Source organism: Chaetodon auriga, chromosome 13 (genome assembly GCF_051107435.1).
Source record: "Chaetodon auriga isolate fChaAug3 chromosome 13, fChaAug3.hap1, whole genome shotgun sequence".
NCBI classification, from domain to species: domain Eukaryota; kingdom Metazoa; phylum Chordata; class Actinopteri; order Chaetodontiformes; family Chaetodontidae; genus Chaetodon; species Chaetodon auriga.
In genome coordinates this window covers 10,758,609-10,786,126 of record NC_135086.1, presented here as the reverse complement: position 1 = coordinate 10,786,126, position 27,518 = coordinate 10,758,609, and the positions used below count along the sequence as shown (strand labels likewise).

At 42.3% G+C, this 27,518-nt stretch overlaps 1 protein-coding gene across 4 annotated transcripts; it reads right to left on the bottom strand.

The window, feature by feature from the left end:
• Positions 1-65: 65 nt before the first annotated feature.
• Positions 66-25,798, bottom strand: vwc2l (von Willebrand factor C domain containing 2 like). Of its 4 annotated transcripts, none has more exons than XM_076747133.1 (5): positions 24,841-25,753; positions 23,471-23,986; positions 17,981-18,079; positions 10,080-10,209; positions 66-3,969 (listed from the first exon to the last, which is right to left on the bottom strand). In XM_076747133.1, the coding sequence occupies exons 2-5, from the start codon at positions 23,882-23,884 to the stop codon at positions 3,818-3,820; spliced, it is 795 nt and encodes a 264-aa protein (XP_076603248.1). In that variant the 5' UTR covers positions 23,885-23,986; positions 24,841-25,753; the 3' UTR covers positions 66-3,817. The 4 variants fall into 4 exon arrangements, with proteins under 4 accessions (XP_076603248.1, XP_076603247.1, XP_076603249.1 ...); XM_076747132.1 differs by having other exon boundaries at positions 25,133-25,753; XM_076747134.1 differs by lacking the exon at positions 17,981-18,079 and having other exon boundaries at positions 25,133-25,798.
• Between the last annotated feature and the right edge of the window lie 1,720 nt (positions 25,799-27,518).

Genomic DNA, 27,518 nt, shown 5'->3' with positions numbered 1-27,518 from the left:
CTTTTCAAGTCTATTTAACAAAATAGTTTTTGTCTTGATGAATGATACACATTTTCTGATTCTGATTCTTTTTTTTCTTTTTCTTTTTTTTTTTTACTCCACCTCATGTTTCAGAATACACATTATACGTTTGAAGATATTTACATATGAACAACATGGGGAACACCAAGGGTTGTTGAGCTGTTTAGAATTTGGACCCTTTGTTTCTTGTACAGATTAGGGTGAACCTGTGCGAGCATGTGGTCATATACAATCAAAGATGCTCTGAATTTTAAACAGAAATTTCAAATTTAGTGATAGAAGTCACCCCACATTTGAGTCTGTCACGAACAGACCCTTGGTGCCCCAAAAACGAATACAAGTGATTGTATAATAACAGTGTTTCTCTCTTTGTATCCCAGATAGTACTCTGTGTTGGTTTTCAGGCACACTTCATGTAACAGTTTTGTTGCTGAAAAAAAAACATAAAGGACAAAAAACAAACAAAAAAAAAAATCCCAAAAAAACAATCTTTCAGAGTTTCCAGCTACAGTACGTCGGTGTCTCATGGAAAGAGTGGGTGGTTTTACAAAATGCCCATGTACAAGCTTGCGGTTTAATGATGATGATGATGGGAGGACAGATGGGGTCATTTTAATAGACATTCTCAGACAAACAAAGACTGGTTTCTTGGTAGAAAACGAACAAAGACAGACTTATCTGCTCTGTCCTTGAAACTGTGCAGCTTCATGTAGTTGCAAGGAGTTTGCCCAAGCAGAGTCTCTCTCTCTCTCTCTCTCTCTCTCTCTCTCTCTCTCTCTCTCTCTCTCTCTCTCTCTCTCTCTCTCTCTGTGCCACATACACACCGTTCTCATTCTGTTCTTAAATGCGACCTATTCTTCCAAACGACACACAGGAATCTACTAGTTCATGTGGATCCAGACTCATCCTGTTTAGTTGTCAATGAGAGCAATGAAAGTCATTTTCAGGACGACTGAGTCAACCTACTTAAAGTGCAGAGCAATGTATGCACCAGTACAGTCCTGCTGCAAGCCTGCATCTCATTAACCCCCTCCTTCCCACCTGCAGCCGGGATCACAACTCAGCTCTTCTGATCAAGGTCTCGATGGTTTGATTTTCTGTTGATAACCGCTTTACCCTCTGTGCTCCTACCCCTCATATCGAGTTAATCATGGCAGCTTGTAGCTTCAAATTAAGTAGACGAGCAGCCATGGCACCCCATTTTAAACAAATGCACGTCAGGTGCATGTCAGGAAACTGTATCAGGACAATCAATCACTGCAATGAGTTGCAATGCCACATTGTCCTAAATACGAAGTTTCCTGGATCCTCCTATCTGCCATTTTTGCTGCTTCTACATTTGCTCAAAAAAACCCTATTTTTTAGAGGAATCTGTGAGTTCAAGTCTGCACTGTTAGCTGTGGTCTTAGTCCTTGCTCTTGTACAGTACTCCTCCATACTCACCCTGTTGGAATGTCAAAGGGCTAAACAACAGCTAGTTTTGGGTAATCCATAATAGTAAACCATTGCACAGAGGAGTGCAAACAAAGTAGCACTTAAAGCAGTCTGGGCTGTCCATACTTTATGAAGCCAAAGGCCATGCTTTGTGAATCTTATCTGGAACAGTAGCAATAAGGCATCAGCGGTGGCAGCAATGCCTCTGAGCCCCCGTCAACTGGCACACTCACTTCAGTCTCTCTCTGTTGCTACCCAGTAAAAAAAAAAAACCTCCAATATATTTTTGGACACATGTACAGGCTGAGTAATTATTTGGCATTTAAAGTAATTAAGACGAATGAAGCTCCTTTTATTAATCCTAAAATGTCTGGAGCACTGAGGCTGTAGTTGATAAACCATAGATGTCAGATTTGTTTTATGAGTCTGCAGACCTCAAGCCAGATAGATGAGGTCCGTCTTTTCACATTGAAAGACACTAAATCACTGTAGCTTAATGATGAAAATGACCCGATCTCCATTGTTGCACCTCAGATTGAACTCCACCCACACTCTTTCAGTTCTGTGATTCCTCCACCACCCACGCGCTGCATCTTAAGACTATGCGGCAGACTTTGCAGACTATAACATCCTTCCAAAAATTAGTTTTAGTGCTTTTTAAGGTAATCTACCTCTTTAGTCATTGGTCTTTATCCTATGTTCATTTCTGTCTCATTACACAGTGCTGGGAGCTGCTATTAAGCAGCCCATCCATCACCGCCCAGGAATAGGGTCTAAAAGGTTAACGGGAACGGATTTTCTGGAAATGGAAAAAATTCTAGTGATGAATGGCAGGAGCTTACTGGAATTCACCTTTGAAATAATGACTAGTATTTATCATCTCAAAAAATATCATGTTTGGGCCCCTGGTTGGGTGCTTTTTCTTTCAGTCTGGACCACTTGAGGACCACTCTGCTCAGGGAAAACTATCAAGGCAATACATTAGCTTGTCTCTATGTTATAGCCTTGGCCATAGCCACACCACATTTGGGGAGTGATTCTAGCACATCGGGGAGGGAGGAAATGAAAGTATATTACATAATCTATGACAGTGGGGTAAAGTAACAGCATTGTATCTTAACAAGCCTTATAGGTTTAAGAGCTCGGGTGCGTGCAGACCAACACGCTGTGGCTGTGAGATTGTGGGATGAACGGCGTGCTCGTGTATGCTCACACAGACAATGTGCACCTGAATGCGGCTTGAAAGCATTTAGACATGTGCAGATTCGCTCCTTTTGTCTGCTGCTTCTTGTTGAGTGTGCCCAGCATGCAGGCTGCGGCAGCGCCAAGCACCCAGCTGGATGATTTATCACAGAATACTCCTTGATTAAGGAAAATTAAAGCAGGCTGCTCTTGGCTCACTAATTGCTTTGATAACAAGTTCAAGCAGTTAGTTAGGGGGAATATTTTGGAGGATATGGACCTCTGAGAGAAAACAATCACGACAATTAGGCGAAAAAGGGGGCTGCCAAAAGTTGTTGTTTTGATGCAGTATCGCAGAATTTTACATCTACCCTTGTCATAGCTGCTGGATGCCACCTTTCTTGCCTTTCAACTAGTTCTACAGTACCAACTTACCCTGCCTGTGCTGCTACTATATAGACACATGAGTCAAAACCATGGTATGCTGATCAATCAACTCAGCATTTTGGGGTTTTATAGCAGTTTATAAAATTGACAGTAGCATCATCTAAGTGTTAGTGAGTTCCTGCCATAGCGATAAAAAGTCTTAAAGTCTTATGAAGACACAAACATTTATGTGTGATGTGCATCTTGTAAACAAGCTCTTCGAGTGAAGTTGTGATATTCAAGCACACACCTTTGCAGTGCTGTCACCGGTGTCAATCTTCGTGTGACAAAAAAAAAAAAGGAAAAAAAGAATAGAAAAAGCGCCGTTAAGTGTGCTTACGGTTTGTTTTTCCTGCTGTTGGAATATTACAACACCTGCGTGACTGTGACAGACGAGTACAACAAGCAGATGACACACATACAGAAATCAACATGAGCAATTCAACATTGCCAATGGTTAGGAAAGAGTTCAAGGAGCTTAGAAACTTTTCGTGTGAGAGCAGCAAGTCAAGCAAGTCAACTTCTGAAAATATATAGGACGATTAAAACTGGAGGGTGGAAACAGCCACGAGACAAGTTCCGTCTTCTTCCCAGTGGCTAAATTTGTATTTGTGTGAAGCTTGTGAGAGCATCTCTTCGATACTATGCTGTCTCAGGTTGCTTAGGAATTGTGCTCCTGCCCTGTCAATCATACAAAATGGTGCAGTAGGCAGGGCCTTGCCTGAGCTTTTCCACCATCCCCGGTGGAGTCTCTCTATGACAACGACTGGCCATTGAGGCACTCCCGCCGCAAGCACTGCGCCGGCTTCCACCAGTCTCCGTTGTGGCAGCGGCAGATGGTGCAGTCGTCCACCTTCACTTCAATTCCGGCTGGGATGATCGTTGTTCCAGCAAAGCAATTTGGACCTGCCGCATGGGAAGGGATGGAGAGGGGGGAGAAAGACAGGAAAGAAGGAATGAGAACGACAAGAAATGGATGTGGTTCTCCTGAGAGCATCTCTTTTGCGGAGGGGTGGTGGAGTGATGCAGAGAGCTGCGGGGAGTTAGGGGAGTCAGAGCAGACGTACAGATCTTTTCACGGGCATGCACCGATGGGCTTGTTTTTGCAACACTAAAGCGCTTTTGTTAGTCTCCCCTTCTCCCTCGACATGGAGCGCTTTGCATCCTAATGCGCCGTGAGCAGAGAAGCCTGCCAGGCGCTGGCTTGGCAGTACAGAGAGGCTGGAGTACAGAGACAGAGGAAGGGGAGAGAGAGAGAAAGCTGCTTTGAGAGGCAGTAGGGAGGATGGTGTTAATCACTTCAGTCTGTATGAAAAGGCCACAGAACTCCTTAGCAATTCCTTACGTGGTTTCTTTCCACACACACACACACACACGCACACACACTGTCCTCACTTCCAAAACAATAAAGAACTGAGATTTATTTTGACTTGTCTGATTCATCCTTAAACCACTGTAGGATTAACTTGTGTGGATGCCTTTTTGTTGATAAGATTCCTTTAATTCTAAAACGTGTTTGATTGTGTACCACCGGAACACCTCATACCCCTGCATTTGATCACCTCCGCCCGGGCACATTTTAGGATCTGTACCTGAGGAAGCCAAAGATGGTGTTACCTTTGTGGGAATGCAGTACATTCATTATTGGTAAATACCACATGAAATTATTATATCTCATTTGCCTCGCCTGCCTCGGGGTGATTTGAGGCGGTGTATCTCTTCCTCTACTTCTTGTGACAGAGGAGCCAGAAGGTGCCAGGAATTTGCAACAGTTTTAATCATTTAAATGAAGCAATCAGCAGCTCAATTGGTGTGACGGTGACTTTGGATTGCTCTAAATGTTCGGCACTGTAAAACCTGCTTAGATTCAAGACCCCTCTATGAGCAGTCATAAAAACCTCATATGTCTCATAACTCTCGAAGACACAGTTGCTTTCACGGCTAATATTCATGGGCATATTAGTCTCCCAGTGAATTTGATTTAGTACAGGCCAACAGGAGGCTTAGTCCACCGAAGGAGCGCAGTTATAGTACACGGGGTAGATCTGGAGACAGCAAGCTGCATGCAACTTGGGAACAGTATAGGCCTTTTTCATCAAAAAAAAAAAAATTGACATGTCACAGTAGGAAAGACCCAGGTGTAAATAATGAAATGAATAATAGCCGAATTTCATTTAGCTGCTTCAGTTTCAGTGTCCTGGTGTTGTGCAAGCTGTCACACTCTCACATTGTCGTGGCATACAGGAACACTTGAATAGGACAGGAGCAACTAAAGACTGGGAAAGTAGTGGAATGCTCCAAAAACACCTGTTTGGAACATTCCACAGGTAAACAGGTTCATGGTAACAGGTTATAGTATCATGATTGGGTATGAAAGGGGCATCCTGGAAAGGAACGCTTTGTAAAACCACAGTTCATTTGCAAATTATTTCATACTGGTCCAACTTTTTGGAGTCTGGGTTGTTGTAACGGTTGTGCTTTTCCTCCTGTGACAAGTCAAAATACTTAAGAGGTTTACTAGCAGCTCTGCTTCTCATTCTCTTTGTTTTTGCAGTTGACCCAAGTCAGCGCTGCAGATTTGCATGAAGAACAGCGCCTTTTCAAAAACGCCACTCAGCCACTTTTACAGGAAACAGAGGCGGGATAGACCTTTTTTCACACAAGATATTTTGACATGTCGGAATAGAAAAAGCACAGGAGTAAAGAATGTAGCATTATAGCAAATAATAGAATTAATGATTGCTTAATTCCATTCAGGGACCTGGAATTGTAAGTGCTTAGTGGCTTAGTGTCACACTGTCATGGTTTAGTGGGACACTTGAATAGAACAGAACCATTGCTGATGCTGTTAGTAACACCTGTGCTTTTCCTACTGTGACAAGTCAAGATATCTGCTGTGAAAGAGGCCGATTAGTGTTTTTTATGGTATATTTCGGAAACTCAAAGCACTTGGTTAGAAGGTAAAGATTGCTGCGTTTGTTCAATATTGAAATTAAGTCTTTAATAGCCTAAAGAAAGGCAAATGCGGCTAGCCAGTAACTCCCAATAGGTGTCGAAGGGGTTTGGTTCAATTTCCTGCAGAGATTGAGTGAAAATATGGTGCAGGAGGCCGTAAACACCCATGCGATGCTGACAATGGGAGCTGTTGGCTACCTAGTATCCCCATCCTTTGCCTCAGCATAGATGAGTCCCATGCTCTATTTGGACCTGATAAAACCCCTTTGATCTGAGCTTAGAGGAGACATTGAGAGCGTTTGCCAAGTCTTAACTCTCATTGATCTGCCTCTGGACAGCTGGCACAGGTTACAGGACAAACTCAGTGGAGGTTGTTGAGGGAAGAGGGTGACTGGTGCTGCTGCCAAGTGTGATTGTTTATAGCCACATGGATTTGGAGCCACAAGGACACTGTTTCAGCTACCTGTCAGTGTACGAAGGACACACCGTCACCCGTGATCAATCCACAGCCAATAAAGTTTAGTGAAGTCAGAAAATGTTTGTCCTGTGTCAAAACCGTCTCAGCACATCATACTTTCTCTGACTACAGCTTAAAGATTGAATGCATATTAGGCCTCGTTACAGTCTATTTGGATCAAATTTGATTATGGTCCTTGCCTAGAGGTAAGGAATAGTCCCATAAAAACTTACCTGCCAAAACCCCTAATTCACAAAACACTGCAGCTCATCCATGGAACATGTCAGTCTGGATATGTTACCTAACTGTAGCCAACTCTATGACACTGCTACTCTCTGATATGTCTGTTAAAAAACCCAACAATGACAGCCTTCAGACAGATAAGACCGAGCAGATCTATAAATGGTTTAATCCGATCATACCGAGGAGCCATTTTCAGACTACTTCTCATTATCATTTCCTTCATTTATATAATTACATATATCCCCAGATGAATTTATGGTATATAATTCATGATAAAGATTAGAGCTGAATCAGTCGGACTCAGTGAATGTGGAGCTCAGAGATAAGCACTCCCACTGGCTGACTGTTCCATTGTGCTGCCTCCCGCTCTCTGTTGCTGCTTTCTTTTATTAGCGGAGGAGCTAAAATGCTACATCCTACTAATGGAAAGCTTTGACAGAAGGCTGCCATTGATTCTGTGATTCAGATCAAAAAACATCCACACATCAAGGTTACAACCAGAATACATTTAGTTGAAAAGTTTTTGTAGATGCTGAACTGTAGTTAGGACCTGCCTTCAATTGAAATAAAGTCAATAATCCTGTTGAAAAATATTTAGTCCCTTTGTAGCACAAACATCAAGAGATACTTTCACTTCCAAATTACCAAATGCCTGATTGATGGGAGCTAATTAGTCACATGGAAAACCTCAGTAACATTTCAGCCCTTTTCAGTGCAATTAGTCCAGCCCTTGACATGATTGGTTTTGAAATTCAAATAACCCAAAAGCTTTTCTTTAACTACTGTATCTCCGAATGAGTGGGTGCTTTCACCTGTGCTGGAACAGAACAGATACTCCAATGAAACTTCCCACGCAGTAGAGTCTGTCTGCAGATGCAGCAGCCCCTTAAACCACGACACTGTGTCTAATGTGAGTAACCCAGCAGACATACTGTAATCCATACAGAGTACACTCCTTTGTCTCTGGAAATAGACAGTCATTTGAAATTTAGTGAAAGGAGCATGACTTTTGAACCACATTTTGTGTGGATGATGTGACAGTAAAGTTAGAAAGGACCCTTTCATCTGTTTTTTTTAATGAACTGTTGGCATTTAAATTTTTTTTTTTTTCATCTTTAAATTTGTCAAATATTTCAGTTCATGGCCCGTCAGCCTCAGCTGTACTTTGTGCTGCTATGGATGAAATATTCTGTTCATGAGGTACTGCAGTGTTAAAATACTGTTACAAGTTAAAGTCCTGCACTCAGGAAATCTAACTTAAGTAAAAGTGTTAGCATCAAAATGACTTAAGTAAACCTGCACATAAAAGTACTTGTAATGCAAATGGCCCATTTCAGAATGATTTTCCTGGATTTTACTTCTTGATGTGTCATGATGTGCATCACTTTAATACTGCAGCTAATATAGGTGGAACTAATTTTGAATTGTAGTTGAGTCAAAGTAGAAAGTTGCATAAAATGGTATTGTGCCATGGTAAGTGCCATAACATACCTCGAAAGTTACATATCACCTCTGATTCTGTGTTTGGTGCAGATTAGCAAATGTTAGCGTGCTATCATGCTGAAGGTGAACATGGTACACCGACTTAACAGCAGCATACTGTTATTATTATTGCATGTAAGTTTCTAATTTAAACTATTCTTACTTTTATTTTATATACTTAGAATGATTTATTTTTTTAAGTTTGTTTACTTAACTGTATTTATTTCTGTCTTTAACTTGCTGTAAAACCCAAATCTCTGCTCTGTGAGATCACTGAAGGATGACCTGATCTTACTAACATTGTCATTTCAAGCATGTTAGCATGCTAATGTTTAGCATGGCTGTAGGCTCAATGTTATAAATTCAGAAAAAGTTTTCACTGAAAATGAGCATCTGTCACTGTATACACCTTGTGGCATGAATTAAGGGATTTTTCTGAGGGGTCTGGGGTTAAGCAGACACCACAACTGCCACACCAGGCTATGAGCTGGGCAATTCATGTGTCTTCTAATCCTTCCCTGGTGAGAAAGAGTGGTGCAGAAAACACATTAACATTTAAAAAGGGTTGTGCTCATTTCACATAATTATTTGAAACGCTTGCAGCAGGTGAAGTAAAAGACAAATGTCTGACCATCTTCTGGTAATTGCACGTCTAACTGGAGCACATAAGTGGATGTCTTTCTTTCACAGCCCCCCTGTCCTTTGGCCAAAAATGAGAGCTAAACAGCATTCTTCATTGTCCTCTCCCCACAGCCCTCAACCATCCACTCCCATAGAGATTTAACTGTCTGCCAGAGCCTGACCAGGCACCCTTGGGGAGCCTGGAAACGGCAGGCCTACCCTGAAATGCCAAGGGTGTCACTGTGTCCTGTCAGCTTGGATTAGCTCTCTCCTAGCAGCTTCTGCAGCCTTGTTAGTGTGGGTGTTTGTGTGTTGAAATAAAAGAAAGAAAGCAAGGGGGAGAGGGAGGAAATGAGAGAAAGTGTGAAAGAAAATGTGGGTAGTTGTGCAGAAATGGCCATTTAGCATCTGCCTCAAACAAAATTCCTTTCTTCACAGTTATAGGTCAACTGCTGCTTGAAAGAGAAAGCAAAAATATTTCAGGATATTTGCTTTGCCTTCTTTCAATGGGAATACTCGTGAACAATTTCTCTATTTTTGGTGTGACACTCAGCATAATGAGAAGACTGCAATGCAATAACAAGGCATGTAATCATGAGGGTGCATCTTATTGTTAATCAGGTTCTCATTTGAGTTCAGGAAAACTTCTGTTGTCGGCTCTTTCAGCTCTGAAATTATCTGAAGCTTGCACTGGAGCTGTGTCTGGCGGAATAAACACGGTAGATTTGTGAATCTTGTTGTGGCCGCATGTGATGTGACCCATAGGCGCTCTTTCCGTTGATCAGTCCAGTCAGGTTAGCGTGGCAGTTACTGTACTTTTGTCATAAAACTCCATCTGTCCCTCAGGATTCGTGCTGGCAAAGGGAAATCTCCTACTTCGCCTTGTAAATAGCCAATGAACCATTGGAATCCTATAATTCTAATTTAGGGATTGGCTGTGTGTGACAAGGGCGTCAGGGCACTGGGAGATAAAGGGCTCTCCGAGGACCCATTAGTCCCTCCTACCCTGCCTTTAATCAATGGGCTAATGTTTACTCTGCTTAGTGTGTCGTTTATAATTAAAACTAGTACTGCTCATTAGTGTCCAACGGGCCCAAGGTAATAATTTTAATTCATAAAACATCAATTACATCCTAATCCTCTAAAGGTGCGGCCATCAAATGGCGATACCATAGATAAACTCGCCGTCATTGGTTTAATGAAAATTTAATGACTTCTAAGGAGTGTGCGTTGAATTCCAGAAGAGACGAGTGTTTACCGTTTTTACAGATGGGGCAGCATTGCTCCGGCTCGTACACAGGGTTGACACACTCTGGGACGGCGCAGTCGGACACCACACAGTGCACCTCATTATTTGGTTCGCAGCGGCACCATTCACAGGGTGACGGCTGTGGGCAGAGGGGGAGGGGGGGAGAGACACGGGGAATCGGGGTTAGATGATTCAGTAGGTTTCACCTTTATGAGAGTTTGTGCTCTACATGATTACTACTGCTCCGCTGGAGAAGCAGCCTGTTCCTTTATGCGTTTTTCTGGACATTTCCCAGTTAAAAATGTCATAAACATAGAAACAAGTTAAAAAAAAATTATTCACAAAGCTGGTTTTATTGGCTACCTGCCTCTTAACAAACCAAACCTTTAGCTGACTTTGAATAACATCAAGAGAAATGACTCATATGGGAGTCTATAGTGTTCATGATATTTAGTATTTTGCTGCATTCTGCTGCGGCCTGCCTCAGGAAACAGTTCAGAGGCTTATCTTACCACCTCTGCAACATGTAAATCAGTGCTATGCAGCTCTCTGTGCTGCTGCTTCTTACTTGACTCTATCTTTACAAAGTCTCTTGACCGGAAAATGAACTGTAATGCAATTACATGGAGTGGAAAAATACAAACTGTTTGCAAATCACGAAAGGTCAGCTGTTCATCATGTTAGATTTTCTTTCCGCTCATCATAGTAAACAGTCTTTTGAGGGCCTCTCTGCGCTGGTTCTGCTCTCAGTGACTCGGTGCTCTGTACTAACCTTAGAGGGTTCAAATGTTTCATATTTGATAGCCCTTTGGTAGTTTACATTTGATAAAATATAGGTTTTTCTGGGTAGGTAAGTCAACGTATGTTCACAGTTTTACAGGAAAAGTCCGTCTGAGGGTTAAATGTGCAGATTGATAGCACCCTCTGGATGGTAGATACAGTTTGCAGTATGGACACAGGGGCAAACAGCTAGCCTTTCTGTGTCTAAAGGTTAACCAGCATCTCTAAAGCTCATTTATTAGCACGTCATATCTTGTTTGTTTAGTTGCTAGGCAACCAGCAGAGGCAACAAGTTACTGGTCAAAACAAGGAAATAGTGTATCAGATACGTCCCCTAAAATGGCAAACTGCCTTTTGTACAGTTTGGGCTTGTAAGGCTTAAACAAGCAAGATGTAACGAGCTTTCAAGGTGCTGGTAGGTGGATTTTGTTCCCTTTTGACAGATAATGCTTTTCCCCGCTTGTTTCCAGCCGTTATGCTAAGCTAAGCTAGCCAGCCTTTTCACCTTTTTACTGTGCAGATGAGCATGGTAGCACACTTCTCATCTAAGTCTTGGCAAGAGAGCGATAAGTCTATTTCCCAAAATGTCAAAGTACTCCTTTAAACGCTTGCTGATGTGGTCTGAAATTCATTATTTTTTGTCATTATGCCAACAAAGACGCCACCCATACGTTTCTGAGGAGCCATTGTGAAGTTCAGTGACTCCGTCCATCGCCAGTTTGGCTAAACTAATCTAATCCAAAAATGGGCAAAGAGGCAGAGTTGTGGTCAGCAGAATGAGGCCTGGTTGTTGAAACCTAGCAGCTAGCTGTCACTGACAGTGGCCATTCCCATAATTATGCAGAATTTTAAGCCTTAACAGGGGATTGACTCTCTTTTGGAGCCAGCCTCAAGTGGCCATTTGAGGAAGTGCAGTTTTTGGCACTTTGACACTGGCTTCGTTATCCAGCCCTGGAGGTTGCCATTTGTTGTGAATTGAAAGGGCTGTTGTAATACTGGATGCCTTAATGTGACTTTTATCAGCCAATTTTGCCAGGATGCATTCAGTGGCACAGAATGGGAAGTGGCTTGTATTTTTAAATGGAATTTATGGAAGTCTGGATCCACTGCAGCCACAAATTGAATATGAGCTGCATTAAGAGATGGAGGGAAGAGAACATCGGAAAGGAAAGCAAATGCACGAGCCACTCTCTGATTGTGAACGTAAAACAGTCTATACGTAGAATGAGATCTGCAAAGTCATATTAAATAAAAACATTTAACTGCAGCCAAGGATCAGAACAGAAAGAATTCACACATGATCCTGAGGCATAAAACTGTTTATCAGATATCCTTCCTCTGATATATCAGACAAATGTCCTGTGGGAGTGAAAATGTGGATGTGAAACTATCAGATAAGATGTTTATAAAGGACAACAATAAATTTTCCGTCTATTTTGTTAAAAATCAGACTCCTTACTGTGAAATGAATAAGAGCAGTAACAGTGGCTGCATTTATGAGTGGAAAAGTCTGTAACCTGTTTGTGCTCTGGTAAAAAAAAAAAAAAAAAAAAAAAAAAGGCTGCCTTCTGTATCTCTGCTTTAAAAGGTTCCCACTCTTTTTAGTGATGTTAATGATGATCGATTCTGTCGGCTCATTCATTGTGTCTGTTGCATATTTTAAAGTTGCTGCTCCCTGATGGAAAGCACATCTCAAGGCCTTTTCTTTTCTGGTGTGGCTGCACTGAAATGAGACTTTTAAGTGCGTGCAAAGATGGTACGCCAACATCTAAAACTTGGCTCTGCTCTCATTAGAAATTCCTATCAGGAATTCAGTATCACTTTATATTCCGACACACAACGCACAGCATAATTCGTCACATTTTACAGAGTAATTTTTTGTACTGCATCAGTACTGTACATACTGCTAAATACATGAAGGTACAATGGAACAACACTTGAAGTGGGAATATGGGAGGACTTTTAAAGAATTGTATTTTTAGCAAACAGGTACCTGCTCTGTTATTATGGGCTATAGTACAACCTACTGAGAAATAAAGCTGCAGGTTTGTGGGAAGATGGACAAGATGATCGATTTTAAGTCCTGTCACTGTGTAATTGTCGTGAACAATTTAAGGAAACAAACGGAAATGATCACAAATCAAAATGATGTGACAAGCTGTGGATCATTTCAAAACTTTCAAACCGAGCAAATGTCTTCTAAAGGTAAGCTAACTTCAAACAATTTACATCCAACACAGAGCAGACCTAACGCCAGAACCACAGACAACACCAGTACAAAACATCTCTGTAGTGTCCCTTAACAACAGCCGGTCCATGGCGGACAGTCTCAGCTGCTGCTCACTAGTGACCTTTGTGCATCTCTCAAGGATGGTCAGGCTAAAATTAGAATTGTTACTCGTTCCCTTGTACCTACATGTATGTATCAGTACATACTGCACTGGTGCAACACTAGTGCAAAGAACTGCACTGAAAACTGGGACGAATTATTGCCACAGTGAGTGCCATAATCTGCCATAAGCTTTATCAGAAATTCCCTTCATATCTTGTGCACACCAGTGGTTGACAGCAGTCCGCTCATGTAAATAAAGCACGGCTAAAACACATTGTCTTTCACAGCGTTAAACACCCCTATAGTCATCCACCCCTCTGTCAGTTTGAGCACTCGTGCGGAAATGAACCAATTAAACAGCAAGATGTTGTCTCATACATATGGAAGATGGACTGCATTTTGTCAACCTGACAGACTTAATCTGTTGGGGCTGGAAAGGTGGGACTCAGGGTCAGCGGCGGAGCATAAAGGGGTCTTTGTCTCGATCATGGCTACATTAACTACATTAAGCTTGCTTAGCTGTGTTGTCCATGATCTTTCTGGGTTGAGAAGATGAAGTGCCTTAGGCTACATATAACAGCAATTACACCTTACTTTAAATTGACACAGCCAGCAGCAGAAACCCACGTTCAGTAAAGATTATGTTAGGTAACAATAAACATGTCTCGTCAGGGAATTGAGGCCACGGCAGTTTGCACTAATGACCTTCATACTGTGTGTTTATTATAGCCTTTAAATGGGGGTCCATACACACTTAGTGGGTTTACGTGCTCACTAATATCCGTTATGATTTTGCAGAACACCGTAATGTGCTTTTGCATGTAAAACATCATAGCCTGGTGTCAGACACCTGGATAAGCACTAAACCATATAGAACCATATAGAAATTGATATACAGTGGCGTGTGAACACCTTATCCATCTTCCTGCCATGCACGTAAACGTGTCCTCAGCTTGAGCTGTTCAGTTATTAGTCGGTGAAACGTGAACGCCGTGATGAGAACGATCTACACATGGTTGACGGATCTTGTGAAGTTTGAGAATTTGCATGCCGGTAATAACTCTGGATTCTAAGATCACCCCAAAGTGTGACCTTAAGAAGGAGCATACTCACATCCTGATTAATGGAAGGCCTCCTGCTTTACACCAGCAGACCTCTGACTGACATGCTGAACCAGCATTAGCAAAAAGAGGAGGTGCTCTAAGAAGTAACCCCAGCCTGTTTGGTGTTTTGGAAATATTTTCTGAAGAGGAAGCCTGACACTCTAACGCACAGCATAAACTGTATTGTTGCTCTCATCTTTTATTAGTGCTGATAAAATGGAGAAACTAAAAGCAGAGTGCAGCAGAGTCCCGGCAGCCAGAAACAAAATGGGCTCACTCTTAACTGCTGAAAGAGCTCAGCTGGTAGAGAAATAAGAGGCTGGATGTGGAGGAGTCAGACAGACCTGCATTGATGCAGACAACCAGAAACCTGGATATTGCTGAAATAATGTGTCTATATAAGGATAGAAGTCACCAAGTTTTATGCACATTTCATGTCTAGAATATGATCAATACGAGAAACCCAGCTACTCGTGTCTAAATGAGCAACTAATGGAATCTTTTTGCATGATTCAGGTCTGATGACCTTCAAAACAAAAGCAACTTCAAGCAGGATCAGCACAAAAACACCCATCTAATAGTTATTACTGATTTTTTTCTTTTCCTCTCCTCATTCCGTCCTCAGCAGAGCCTTTACCGAGCAGTGGATGGTTGATAACATTTGAAATATCTAATTATGGGTAAAAGCACAAATTCTCTGTGGGAACGGGATTATTAGTTAAATGGATGATCCAGCTATCACCAATTTTGATTAATATTTGATCAGCTGCCAAACATACAGCAAGGACATTCCTCTGAAACATAACAACAGGAGCAATTGGACACAGTTTCTCCAGAGTCTGTGTATGGCACAGATACAGTTTCCCTTTCCCCCACAAGGCATATTACTATCTTAAGAGGATAGAGAGGCAGACGATTAGACATCGCACAGTCCTTAAAGTACACATTAGTGATGCAGGACTAAGTCTGCTCAACCTTTCATTTGTTTTTCTTAGCAAATGCATTGTCTCAAATAGTAGCTGCTGGTAAATTGTGTGAATACATTGGAATTAAACTCAACCTAGAAATTAACATAGATTACTCATTTGCTTTGAGGCGCTGCGATCAATATTTTTTGAAGATGAATGTGAGCCAGGAACAGGAAAACTCAGACATGGCTTTGTTGTTTATGGCTCGCGGTCATTTTTATTACTGTGGAAGTGATGATAGGCAGCTGGCTTCTTCACATGCTGTATGCAGTGCTGAGGGTTTTCTGCTTGGTCACTCAATCAGCCGTCACCAAAACTCTGTTTATTTACAGTGTTTCAAAAACTGAACATAACCAAAATTATACTGTAAATTAGACTACGATTTGTTACATTCTGCCACATCTCCTGAAAGGAATTTAAAATGTCTGTCCTCCTATTTAGGACACACAACAATGAATGCCTATTTTCACTCCTTAATGACCTCTATGAAAGTATGTTTCCTTCCACCTTACTCTCCTTCCCTCAACCCCACAGAGAAACTCTTTTCCTTGTGCAGCAGGCGGAAACTTCATGACCGCCACATAATCTTGGATGCAATGAACGCTGGATGTCCGGACATATCTGCAGAAGACTGTCGGGGATGGATCAGGCATGCAAAAAGATGCTCTCCCAGGTGGACCACAATATGGGACAAAGTGTGATGTTGATCAGAACGGACAGGGTTGACTAGCACTGTTGTATTTCTGTGTCTGTAGCTATCCTGCACAACTCTGTTTAGTGAATATGTAGAATTTTGTATTGCCTTACTGGAATTATAATAGTTGGAATTACCCAATGCTAAAATAGCTAAAACTAAAAACCTGTTGGAGCATATTGCAGCATTTGTGATTTGTTTTTGTGATAAATAAATAACCAAATAGAATTTACTGGTGACACAGATTGTCATTCTGCCTTTTGTTGGTTAGTGACAAAGTGTTAATCACATGTTGTCAGTGCTCTGGTTGCTCACTCTGAGACGCGTTTTTTGGTTGCTTTGCTGCATTTTGCATGTGAGATTGAACTGTAGCGCTCAGCTGCGTGTCGGTACTGTGTGAAGAGTTTTGGAAAGGCGGGCTCGGTATAGAAGATTTCATGTTGCCAAACGTAAAAAAAAACTGTAAATTACAAACTAGAGGACTGACTGTGGGAGGCAGTAGTTTATTCACTATCACTGCTGGCCTTTTAAAAGGAAATCATTTCAAAGCAGAAGTGGCATTTCTCTGTTGTTTAATCTGGCAGACTGACCTGTAAGGTGGAAGTCTGCTAGTGCAGGTGCCACATAGGCACAAGTCTATTAGAAATGCCATATGAAAAAGAAAACTACTCCATGTACCTATGACACATTGCACAGTCCTTCAGTGCATTGAGCGGCGCCTGCTCCTCTCAGCGCGTCCTTTTGTGTGAGGTCTAGTGTGAAGAGGATCAGTCATGCCTTCGCCCAGACTCACAAAAGAAAATGGAGCACCAGCACCAAATTTAGACGTGCTGCCAGATGTTTGGTGAAGAAAATGTCTCCTGTTGTCCCCGTCTTACTGGCTGGGCATTAGAGTGAATCGGCTGTCATGCTTTTCATTCCAACTCTGAGACAAATGGAGAAGGGGCTGGGAAGCAATGAATAGTCAAATAACCTTCAGCGGGGCAAATGGTAATGTGAAATACTTTGAGGCGGCACAACAGGGTCACAGGAGTCTCACCCATGCAGTTAATAGGAGTGAGGGGAATGGGTTGACAGTCAAGCTGCATGCTGCTGTTGTCCAAGTCAAAACAATATTTTACTGGTGGTCAAGGAATACACAGAGAGAAACGAGGCAAGACTGGAGCTGGATGCTAAAAGCAACCTCTGTACTTGTACAAGGGTGCTTTAAGTGTAAGGAAGTTCAAGCCAGAGACGACTTGTTTGAAAATTCTTTGTGGCCTACTTGTTTGCGCTTAATAATTTCTGCTAATTAGGACCCTTGTTGCCTCTGGCAAATTGGATAGGAAAATCAATTTGAGCAATCATTTTCACAGCTTTTACGGCTGTTTTGTCTCATAGGTGTCAGCGCTAAGAAGTGTAGTCACTAATTACTGTTGTGTGTGACGTGTAGGCCACTTCATGTGTGTGTGTGTCTGCCTGCTGTTTTAAATTCATTGTTGTGACTGTTCATGTGCTTTCACAGTATGTTTCTATAATTACGGCACATCAAATTCTGCAAAGACTTTTTGTATTGAGAAAGCAATTAGAAGTAACGAAAAGCAGGAATTACAAAACATTTTCGATCATTTACTGTAGGTGCAGAGTGGTGAAAAGCAATATGTTTTTCTCTGAAAAAGAAATTGCCTCAATATTTAAGCCATACTCAGTTGTAGGTGATGACTGCACTGCACTGGATGGATTAGTACCTGTCTCATTTCTCAGGATTTAAAGAAAGGTGAGTGGAAATTAAGTATTACAGCTACATGTTTTAACAGTTATATTACTTCAGATTAATCAGAGAACATTACTTTCCTCTAAATGAGAAAGTATTTAACATAGTCTGATGGTTGAAATCTGCTGTGTGTACCTTTATCACTGAAAATGTTGGAGCCCTCCCCCTTGTTTCAACTCTGCATCCCTTCCCTAGGGGGATCGCAGGAAGCACGGACGGGATTGTTCACAATTGAGTTCACATCCCAGCCCTAGCCTGACGATCTGGGATCTGAACTCACCCTATATCTCCTGGTTCTTGATTGCAGCTGCGCTGAGGCCAGAGGCACGCCGGCAGCCATGCTGGGCGGGCTGGTCCCTTCCTCATCTGCTGGGGAACCCTGTAGGTGAAACACCTACTAAGGTTGAGTGGCATGACTCTCTTACAGGGCAAAAACAAGAGTAGAAAAAACACCCACTGGTAGAAAATCTACATTCTATTAAATACTGTGTTGCTAAAAGTAAATACGTAAGTGGACGAGTCGGTATTGGTAAATGTGCTTTAGACTCGGCTGCTGATGCATGAGTTATATACCAGCATTAGATTCAAATGACAGGCTGACATTGCACTGCAGTCAGCTCCTTTGTGAATGCCCAATAGCACTTGCATGACCTCTTGCATGGTGGGATTTTCAGCATAATGAAACTAGAAAATTAAACAAGTGTTGGTTGATGCCAAACTAATTCCATCTATTCCTCACTCAAATTTACAAGCACCCAGAAGCTCGACCCTGACTGCATCTCTCCTGCTATCATTCTGAGACGCTTTATCACTGCATTTCTTCTCCATCATCTGCTAGTGAATATAAATGCAAGTGTCTGCACAATGTAGCACAATCACCACAAAGGAAATGCCAATGAGGCCCACACCAAAGGTTAACCTGTCGGCATCTCTAAACAGGGGTCTGTCTACCAGATGCTGACGACCTTTGATTTCCTTGAACACTGCAGGGCTCCGAAGCTTTCATGTCCTCGCTGAAGAGACCCAACCTTCCTACAGGATGTGGACTAAGACGTTAGAGTTACTTGTGTGGTCTTAGATAGGGGCGGGGGATCTGCCTGCACAACAGATTTCTTCCCTCCTTATTTCTGTCATGCCATTTTCAGTGAGATAATCAATAAGAACAAATGAATGTTTTTTTTTTTGTTGTTTTTTTCCCCTCTCCCTCAGGCATTAAGATATGTCCTTCCCTCTCTGGGCCCTCCAGTCAAGGTTAGCAGGAGGGTGAGCTGCACTATTGATGGACTTGATCTCAAATCAAACTGCGAGGCTTATGCACTCACAGCGGCCCTTACAAATTCTGTGGGCTTGCATCCCAATGCAGGACTGAGCTTGATGCTGTCTGACGTGCAAACACACCAATCAGTACAGATTAAGTACATAGATTTCAAATGGGCTGATCTCACACAACCCTTATTAATAGCTACAGGATGTCACTTTGATCATAATGTGCCAATGCATAATGTATAATGTGTGTTTTCATGGATTGATTTCTTGATTATTATATTTTGATTAATCCACTGCTCATTTAATGTAAAAGTAACATGTTCAAATTAACAGTGTTGTACAATTAACAATTCAAATCCCAAAGACATTCAGTTTCACACACACAGAAATGCAGCAATCTGACTGGTTGGAACCAGCAATAATTGGCATTTTTCTTTCATGAATATCCTAAATGTTTAATTGCATATCTAAATTGTTGTTGATTCATTATTATATCAATTGACTGATCAGTTAATTGTTTCAGCCCTAGCATAATGGCCCCTACTAGAGGCAGAAAATTCCTTGTTAACAATGGAAAACCAGCGTGCTTTTACTTGCTGCTCATCTAGCTGCAAGTACCAGAGGCAGATATATGCCAGTGAAAATTACAAACAACTGACATCTGAATTTCTGGCCCTTTCTGTCTGATTTCTTAAAAATTGCATTTCCACAGAGAAGCTATGGCAGAATGGTTAATAACGATGCTTGTTTACATTTTATTGGGCTTAACTCTCTATGTAGCCCCCTGCCTGCTCCAATTTGTTTCAGTGACATGACATGCTAATATCCACAGGTGCGACATGTTCCAACACCTCCCAGCAGAGGTTTCTTTGCTTTGCCTTGAAGTCATTCTGAAGCCAAAATGAAACAAACACACTGCAGAATTCAAAGCGTTCTGCAGAGGCCTCGCATGGCAGTTAAAATGAAGAAGACAATGAGATATACAACGTTTCCTCATGCTGATGACAGGCTATGATTTTTTATGTAAAGCACAATTTATTCAAGTTCTTCTGAGTTTGTGGGGATATTTGGGAATTAAACTCAAAATGAAATGTATTCATGTCAGTCAAGTTTTTTTGTTTGTGCAAATGTGCACTTGCAGCAAATTATGTTCATGTGCAACCATTCTGCACAAGTGGTTTAAGAGACAGCTAAGGTTCATGTTTCTCTCATAGTAGTAGTATTTAGCCTTTACCTTTCCCTAACTTTAAAGCTGCACTAATTCAGTTTAGAATAATAACAATAATTTATATCATTAATGGGTCAAATGACAGTGTGTAATGTGAAAAGGGTTGCTCGAAGTGCCATACCCACAGAGAGTTAGCACCGACTCTGCACCTCCCCTCAGCTCAAAAAAAACATTTTAGCATCTTCCGGCTAATTGTTTTGGTTTTGTGGATCACAACTTTAATGTTTTGGTTAACAGTGCTCTCATCAGCCTCATCCCAAGTCGCATCAGACAGTAGTTTCTAGTGAAAAAGCTTTGCTAATCCAACTGTATGTCACCTGTGCAACACCAAACAGCAGACGGAGGACGTTAGCAATGAGCAGGTGAACGCTGTGGAGCATTCAGAACCAGATATTTGGTGGTATACGCCAAGAACAGAACTAACAGAGAGGGAACGTTGGACTTGCACTCACTTGCCTCCAAGTGGACAAAAAAAGAAGCAATTCATTCAAACTATTTGAGGGAACTAGTTCAAAGACCTTAGCATAATGAGCTGCTACTCATATACAGCATATTGTAGCAGTATTCACTGTAAAATGTTGGTTTTGAAGGTTTTGCAGATAGCAAGGACATGCGTGTTATAGGCCTTCTTTGAGTTTTTTGTACAAAACATAGCATTTTGAGTGCTAAACGGCTGAATTACTTTCAGTCTTGTATATTTTTAAAGGGCTGGAACCATGAACTGCATGCTTTCATGGCTCAGACGACAGCTTAGACAAAATAACATTCTCAGACTCGTTTGAGTTCGGAAGAAATGTTAATAGATTCAACTGGCATGAAGTTGAGTAATAGCTGACATTTTTTGTCTTGTTTTTAGGTGAACACTCAAATTACACAAAATGTTTTGTCACAGGTCAAAAATGCTTGCAGGTCTGTATGAATTGGAGGTTTCCTGAATGGATGTAACACTGCGTATCTGTTTTATTTGTTTCTTATTCGGATTTACACGTTGTTTGATCTCTGGTGTCTCTATAGTGGTTACCAATACCGCTGAACACTCTGCTGATCTGTGAATAGTCATGAAATTGAATCTATTAGATGTGATTATATGGATACGAATGTTCCATTTTTTTCATGACACTCAACGCGGCTTTCAAACGAATATGGAAGAACATAGTATCATTGCAGTCTTGCAGTCTGCATAGAGAGGGGGCTGCGGTGGATGGGTAACCTTCACACAGGAGACTGGGGTTCAATTCCTGTGTGAAACCAACAGTCACCTTTGATTGACCAAATTGTAATCTTCTCCTAAACCTAACCAAGTAGTTTTGGTGCACAAACCCAAGTGCGATCGTCACCTGAAATGTTTCTCAGCAAACGTTTTCTGAAAGCCGAACTGAATGTTGTATATTTGTTTTTGCTAAGTGGGCTGCAGAATGAGACGTGGACGTGGCGCAGGCAGGAAAGATACTTCTAATTGAAACACATTAGCTTGAAAGTTGTGCCGAGCATCACAAAACAAACCTTGAACATTCACGTCCATGTGCACAAACCCTCTAGATTGAATTTTACGACTGATTCACGAGCTGCCGTGAGTCTCTGTTGTCAATTCTGGAGTGTCTTTCATTTCAAGGCGACACACAATAGATGATTGAGAAGTGCTCTTCTTCACTGACATATCAACATAAATCCTTTTTACACCTGATTGCAAGAAGCGACTACTATCAGAGTTGCTCTTGGTTTGTGTATCAGATATTTAAAATGGGGAAAAAAGTGGTGGCTGTCTGTTGAGAAAAAAAAAAGTCAATCCTCAGGAATCAGTTTCTGAATAAATTTGAGGTGAGAAATAGGCTGTGCAGTTTTAGAAAAATTCAGAGTTCTGAAAAATCAAAAGGAAATTGGCAATATCTTCATGCTACGTTTGCTGACTTGTCTCAAATGTTAGGCTCCCTAGATGTCAGTTTTCTCCCTCTAACATTATGTCTGATCATGTCATTGTTAACTGCAGAGAAGGATGAATTCAGGTGTGTAACAGATATGAAAAGAGTCTGCAACCTAACTTCAGCCCTCAATGCTCGATACACAGTGTTGTTTTCCATTAGAGGTATAAAGCATTTGGCTGACATGACTGCAACGGACGTCCTAATCTTAACTCGTTACTGATACATATATGCAAAGACATGAACAAGTGCCTTGATTAACAACAGAGCTATACGGTTGTTTGGGCCGCGTTGTGTCATATTGTATCTCAATCACTTACAGCCCCAATCCACTCGTGAGGAAATTAGAATGAGGAGGTTTCCTCATGGGCAGCAACAGTTTAAACACAGACTGTAGTTGTCATGCTCATGGTGTCATTTCAGATCAGGCAGCACTGTCATGCTCCGTAACAGCCGCTGAGACACTGGTCTGATGGGTTAAAAACAGTGCTCCCTTTGCAGGAGACACGGGGAAAGCTGAATTTGCCAGCAATGACTCAGTGTCCACAAATCAAAGCATTAAAATACTGTTACAGCATCTGACAGTTTAGTAAGGCTGGGTGAATGTTCAGTTGATGGTGCAGGGAGGGGGGATGACATCACTCTGGGAGGCAGCCATCTTTGTGCCCTTAGCCAATAAACACATTTTCATGATACTTTTACAGTATGCCAAAGACCGATATATACTCACACTAGCCTCAAACCTGACATACCCCCACCGCAGGTCAATGCTGCTGTTGAGCTGTTTGTTTAGCAGTAAATATCATGAAGTCGACTGCTGTCAACAAGTTGCAAGACTTAAACGAGGGTGTGCGTCATTGGTCTAATACTCCTGAAGCCTGGCCTCTGCTCCTATTGGAATAGCTACTGACAAAATGTCACCATCGGGACATTTTGTTTCATGTTTGAGCTAATCAACCTTACTGTACATGAAACTGAAAACAACTGAATATCCCAGACAGACTGCCATGTAAGATGGCTGCTTTAGTGATCCAGACATCCTGACTGTGACTGACTCAATCAACCTGACAAGATGGAATCAACTCATGAGCATCAGATGAGCATGATAGCCCGTAAAGAAGTGTAGGCCTATAGGCTGTTCTATCATTATAATGGAAGATAAAGATCAAATACAAAGGCGGAAATTAGACTGGACTCGTGCATAGTGCAATTGTTGAAGGCTCATTTTATTAAGTGCTAGAATTTCGCCATGACTTTGGTTTTTGCACCTGACGCACATGAAAGAACTGTTTCAGCGTAAAAATGTAAGAAATAAATTGATTTAAAACAATGATCCAGGTCAGGACTCGAACCTTACCTTGAATTCTTCCAGGATTTTATACGTTTTCCCCCGGTACTCGCAAAAGTTTTTAACCTCCTTGCACTCGGGGCAGCATCCATTGTGCTCCACTTTGGTGCACTTGGGGTGCAGTTTGGGGCACTCGGGCTGGTCGCACACAGGCCCGTCCTCCGTGCACACGCACGGACAGTTCGAGTGTCCCGGGTAGAAGCGCTCCCCGAGTTTGTAGACGAAGCCGCTGTCATCCACGCATCCTTTCCCTCGGTAGTCATCGAAGACGATGTTTTCGCTGGCGGTCCGCTCCGCCTCGTCCGCGGCGTAATCCTCGGGGTTACCCACCGAGGCAGGAGACACGGCGCTCAGGGCCAGCAGGAGGACGAAGGCGGCCGTGAGGAGAGGGCCCATCCTTCGCCGCGGCATCGATATCCACATTCAACAAGATTGTGTGGATGTCATCCCTAGGCTCCCGGTATCCTCTCCGGATCCGTCCTGCGCTTCATTATCATCGTCATCATCATCGCTTGGGGAAATGGGCTGCAGTGGGAAAAATAAGAGATCATATGATAGATGATGGTTCACTGGGGTTGCTTTGCACATCTTCATAAATCAGTAAACAAATACTTTTCATTTTTTCCCTCCTGGCCCTGTTTCTATTCTGCTCTACTGCTGCAACCAGATGTCTTTATGGGGATGATGCAAGTTTCTTTTTAATTATTATTCTGTCCCCAGAGACAAATGGGACTCCCCAGTGCAGCTTACTCAACAGGCTAAAGCCATGATTCCTGAAAGAAAACCAAACCCTTTGTTAACATGGGAGGCGTGTAGTCTTCTGTATGTGCGCTTGTGTGGTGGTGGTGGTGGTGCGGGGGGTGTTGATTCTCATGTTTCTCTTCGTGCAGCGACAGCTGAACGTTCAATAACAGAGGGAAAGGTTAAAACATCCATTATCTGAAGTGGGTGGAGTGGGCTCCTCACACTATTCTTCTCCACATTCAATAAAACACAACCTATTTAACGTATTTGTACAATTTCAAACTCCACGAGAGCGACCAGAGACAACAGGTAGCTATTAGTCATTTTAAATTCCACTGAGGCCAATAATTATACAAATGACTGCTTCAACATTGGACTCACGGTAACCTGTTTTTACTCACTCAGCCATGTAACATGCAAATGTCCCGAATCATAAATGCGCAGTGATTTAACCCAAAATGCATCACTCCTTCGGAAGAAAAAGCAGAATCCAGATACTTGAATAATCTAAAGCTGAGCACAAATATTTCCCCTTGGCTTGGAATCGTTTGGTTTCTAAATGCCTCGTGTCTTGACAGATCAATTGAAACGCCAGTGACAACAGGGATGTATATTAAACGATAGGGCAAACTCACCGCGTTGAAACTGCTTTGATATCCACTTACTGTGAAGCCAGAGAGCCCGACACATAGAGGGCTAGAGCAGATTAAAGATTGCCGCCTAGTCTATTGGAAACTTCACTTTATCCACTGGGTGAATTCACCAGACTCCACAAGATACTATAATCCTCCCTCTCGGTCGTGATGATGGGTTTAAAATCAATTAAAAACAAGCCTTTTGGAGGGATGGTCCCCCCCTTTCCAGTGCAAAGAAAATGATATCCACATAAAAGTAGGTCTGCTTCATGATCATCCTCATCGGACTCACCTTTTTGAGACAATATCACAGTTCACGTCCGAAGGCATGCGGTACGGAGACAGAGACCGAGAAAAACGGCTAGAAAAATCCTCTGTAGCGTTCCCTGAGAATCCGGAGTCAATTCAATATTTCCCAGCGAAGCAGGTGAGCATTAGAAAGCAGCAGTCAGTCTTGTTGCACGTATGCGTGTGTATACATCCAGCGGTTGCGAGAGAAAAAAAATGAAAATCCACAAGGGCAGAAGTTAGAGTACAAAAAATCAAACCAAACGGGATTGAAGCCAATCATTGTTTGATTCTCGGTGTTCGGCAGAGGTCGCATTCATCGTCAGCAGGCGAGACTGAGGAGGGAGCGCTCCGACTTTCAGCACCTTGGAGAGCGACTGTCTCCTGCGTCCTGCACTGAGCAGAGCGGAGCGGAGCGGAGCAGAGCGCCCCCCCTCCCGTCCCTCTGTCACCCACAGACACAACAACGCTCACATCCCACCAATGGAGGACAACTCCGACTGCATTTCTCCAACTGGTCCGGAAAGTGTTGAAGGCTAAAAATCAAGTCAAACGACGAAATAAGTGGTCGGTAGTCAGAGAGGCTCCCAGAAGAGCAGCGGGTAAATTGAGGAGGTAGGCTAGATGTGTGTGAGTGCCTTGCTGTGTCTGCAAACGGGTGCGCCTGTGTGTGTGTGTGTGTGTGTGTTTGTGTCATTACGCGCCTGCTGCATGTGTGTCTGCGTGCGTGCGCATGGGTGTCTTCACACATGACCTGCAGCATGTTTCTCTGAGTCACTCATTGGGCCTGTTTGCAGCACAGTTTACAGAAAACCCATTTGTATTCTATGGTGCAACGCATAAGGGGAGTCTGACTTCTCAGCCCTTCCAACAACAGAAAAATACAGTATGGCTTTGCAGAGCAGCATCAGCTTTGTTTTACAGATGGTAGCCCGTAGGGGCCACTGCCTGACTACGTTCAGGCTGAGAACAGATGACTGAGTGAGACCCCCAAGACTATCACTTAATTAGTTATTCCCATGAGGAATCACACACATCTTATCAAAGACAACCTTATGGCCTGTCTTGTTCAAATATAACTGTGTGTTCATAGTCTTTATCTGAGTAATGATTAAAACCTGCTATTTTACAGGAGCTCTTTTGCCTGAAAAGCCTGTCTGGCCCCGAAGGAACTCATCTGAAAACTCACCTCTATAAAATTCTACAAATGATACAGTTACACGTGCTGCATACTTGACCCATTGTGGAAGGTCAAATCCAACTGAAACAGCCTCATTAACAAAATGCATTTACATGTTGGGTCAAGCGTGAATTCTGGGTATTTACTGTGCCATTTTCTACCTGACTGAAAACTAGCTCAAAAAAAAGATTTCATATAAATGATTTGAGAGTCATTTATACACAGCTCAATCAATAAAAATCATCTCCTGTTTACGTTGTTTTCTCTTATTAAATCTTCACCAATCACAGAGGAGAAGATGGACGTAAAGAGAAGCAGTCACATCGGAGAGAGACAACTAAAATGTGGATTGTGAAAAAAGGGGCTGCGGCTCAACATCAAGATGTCCTAAATATATCAAGTGTACATGCTCATTAATGCACGGGCATATCCCTGGTCTCGTCTCCTCTGAATATGATTCTAGGCTGCAAACAGCAAGCCTGGTCTCTGGTAACATTTGTCAAGTAAATTTAGCATCAAGCTCAGGCTTGATGACATTCAACCTCCGCAACTAACACTCCATCCAAAGAGCAATGTGTTCGCCAGCTCCTGTCAGCTACACTCCTCTCATTATTTTTATAATCCCAGAGAATCTAAAGGCTCAAAATTTTTAATCATAATATGCATATGATATCTATCATTAGACTAAATAAGAGCACAGTGCTAAGTCATGATCTCAGGTTGAGAGACAGTGCAGCCAGTGCCATTGACAGGGATCATGCGGGGGTTAGTTATCTCGAAAAGGTGGCAGGTGTTTGAAATGCAGATGCCGGCAAAGCTGCAATCACAACAAAACCTGTGGCAAGCGGGGGTTTGTCAAACTCCTGGTAACATGCGCAAAGTGCATAATTACTGTGTCAGCTGAAACATTTAGCAGGCAAACACATGAGGGCCAAGTGAGGTTACACTGTTAACTTTTCTCCTCGACTGAATACAGAAACGAGGAAGGCTCATTTTCATTATGTTTTCGTATGCTGTTTGCATTTCGCTTAATCGCCTCTAATGCCGACTGCTCTTCTCTCATCATTTAAAATCTGCATTTGACTTCATCTAGTTGCATGTGTGGGCTGCATTTCCCACTTCGCTCAGACAACACTTGTCAGTCAGAAAGTTTCTCTTTCTGACTTTGTGCCTCCTCCACAAACAGATGTGTTTTGTGTCAGATTAGGAA

Coding starts and splice junctions, on each gene's coding strand:
- vwc2l (XM_076747133.1), bottom strand. CDS start 23,884: ATGTGGATATCGATGCCGCGGCGAAGGATGGGCCCTCTCCTCACGGCC. Junction 18,080..23,470: donor AAATCCTGGAAGAATTCAAG/GTAAGGTTCGAG, acceptor TTTCACCTACAG/GGTTCCCCAGCAGATGAGGA. Junction 3,970..10,079: donor CTGCCCCATCTGTAAAAACG/GTAAACACTCGT, acceptor CCCATGCGGCAG/GTCCAAATTGCTTTGCTGGA.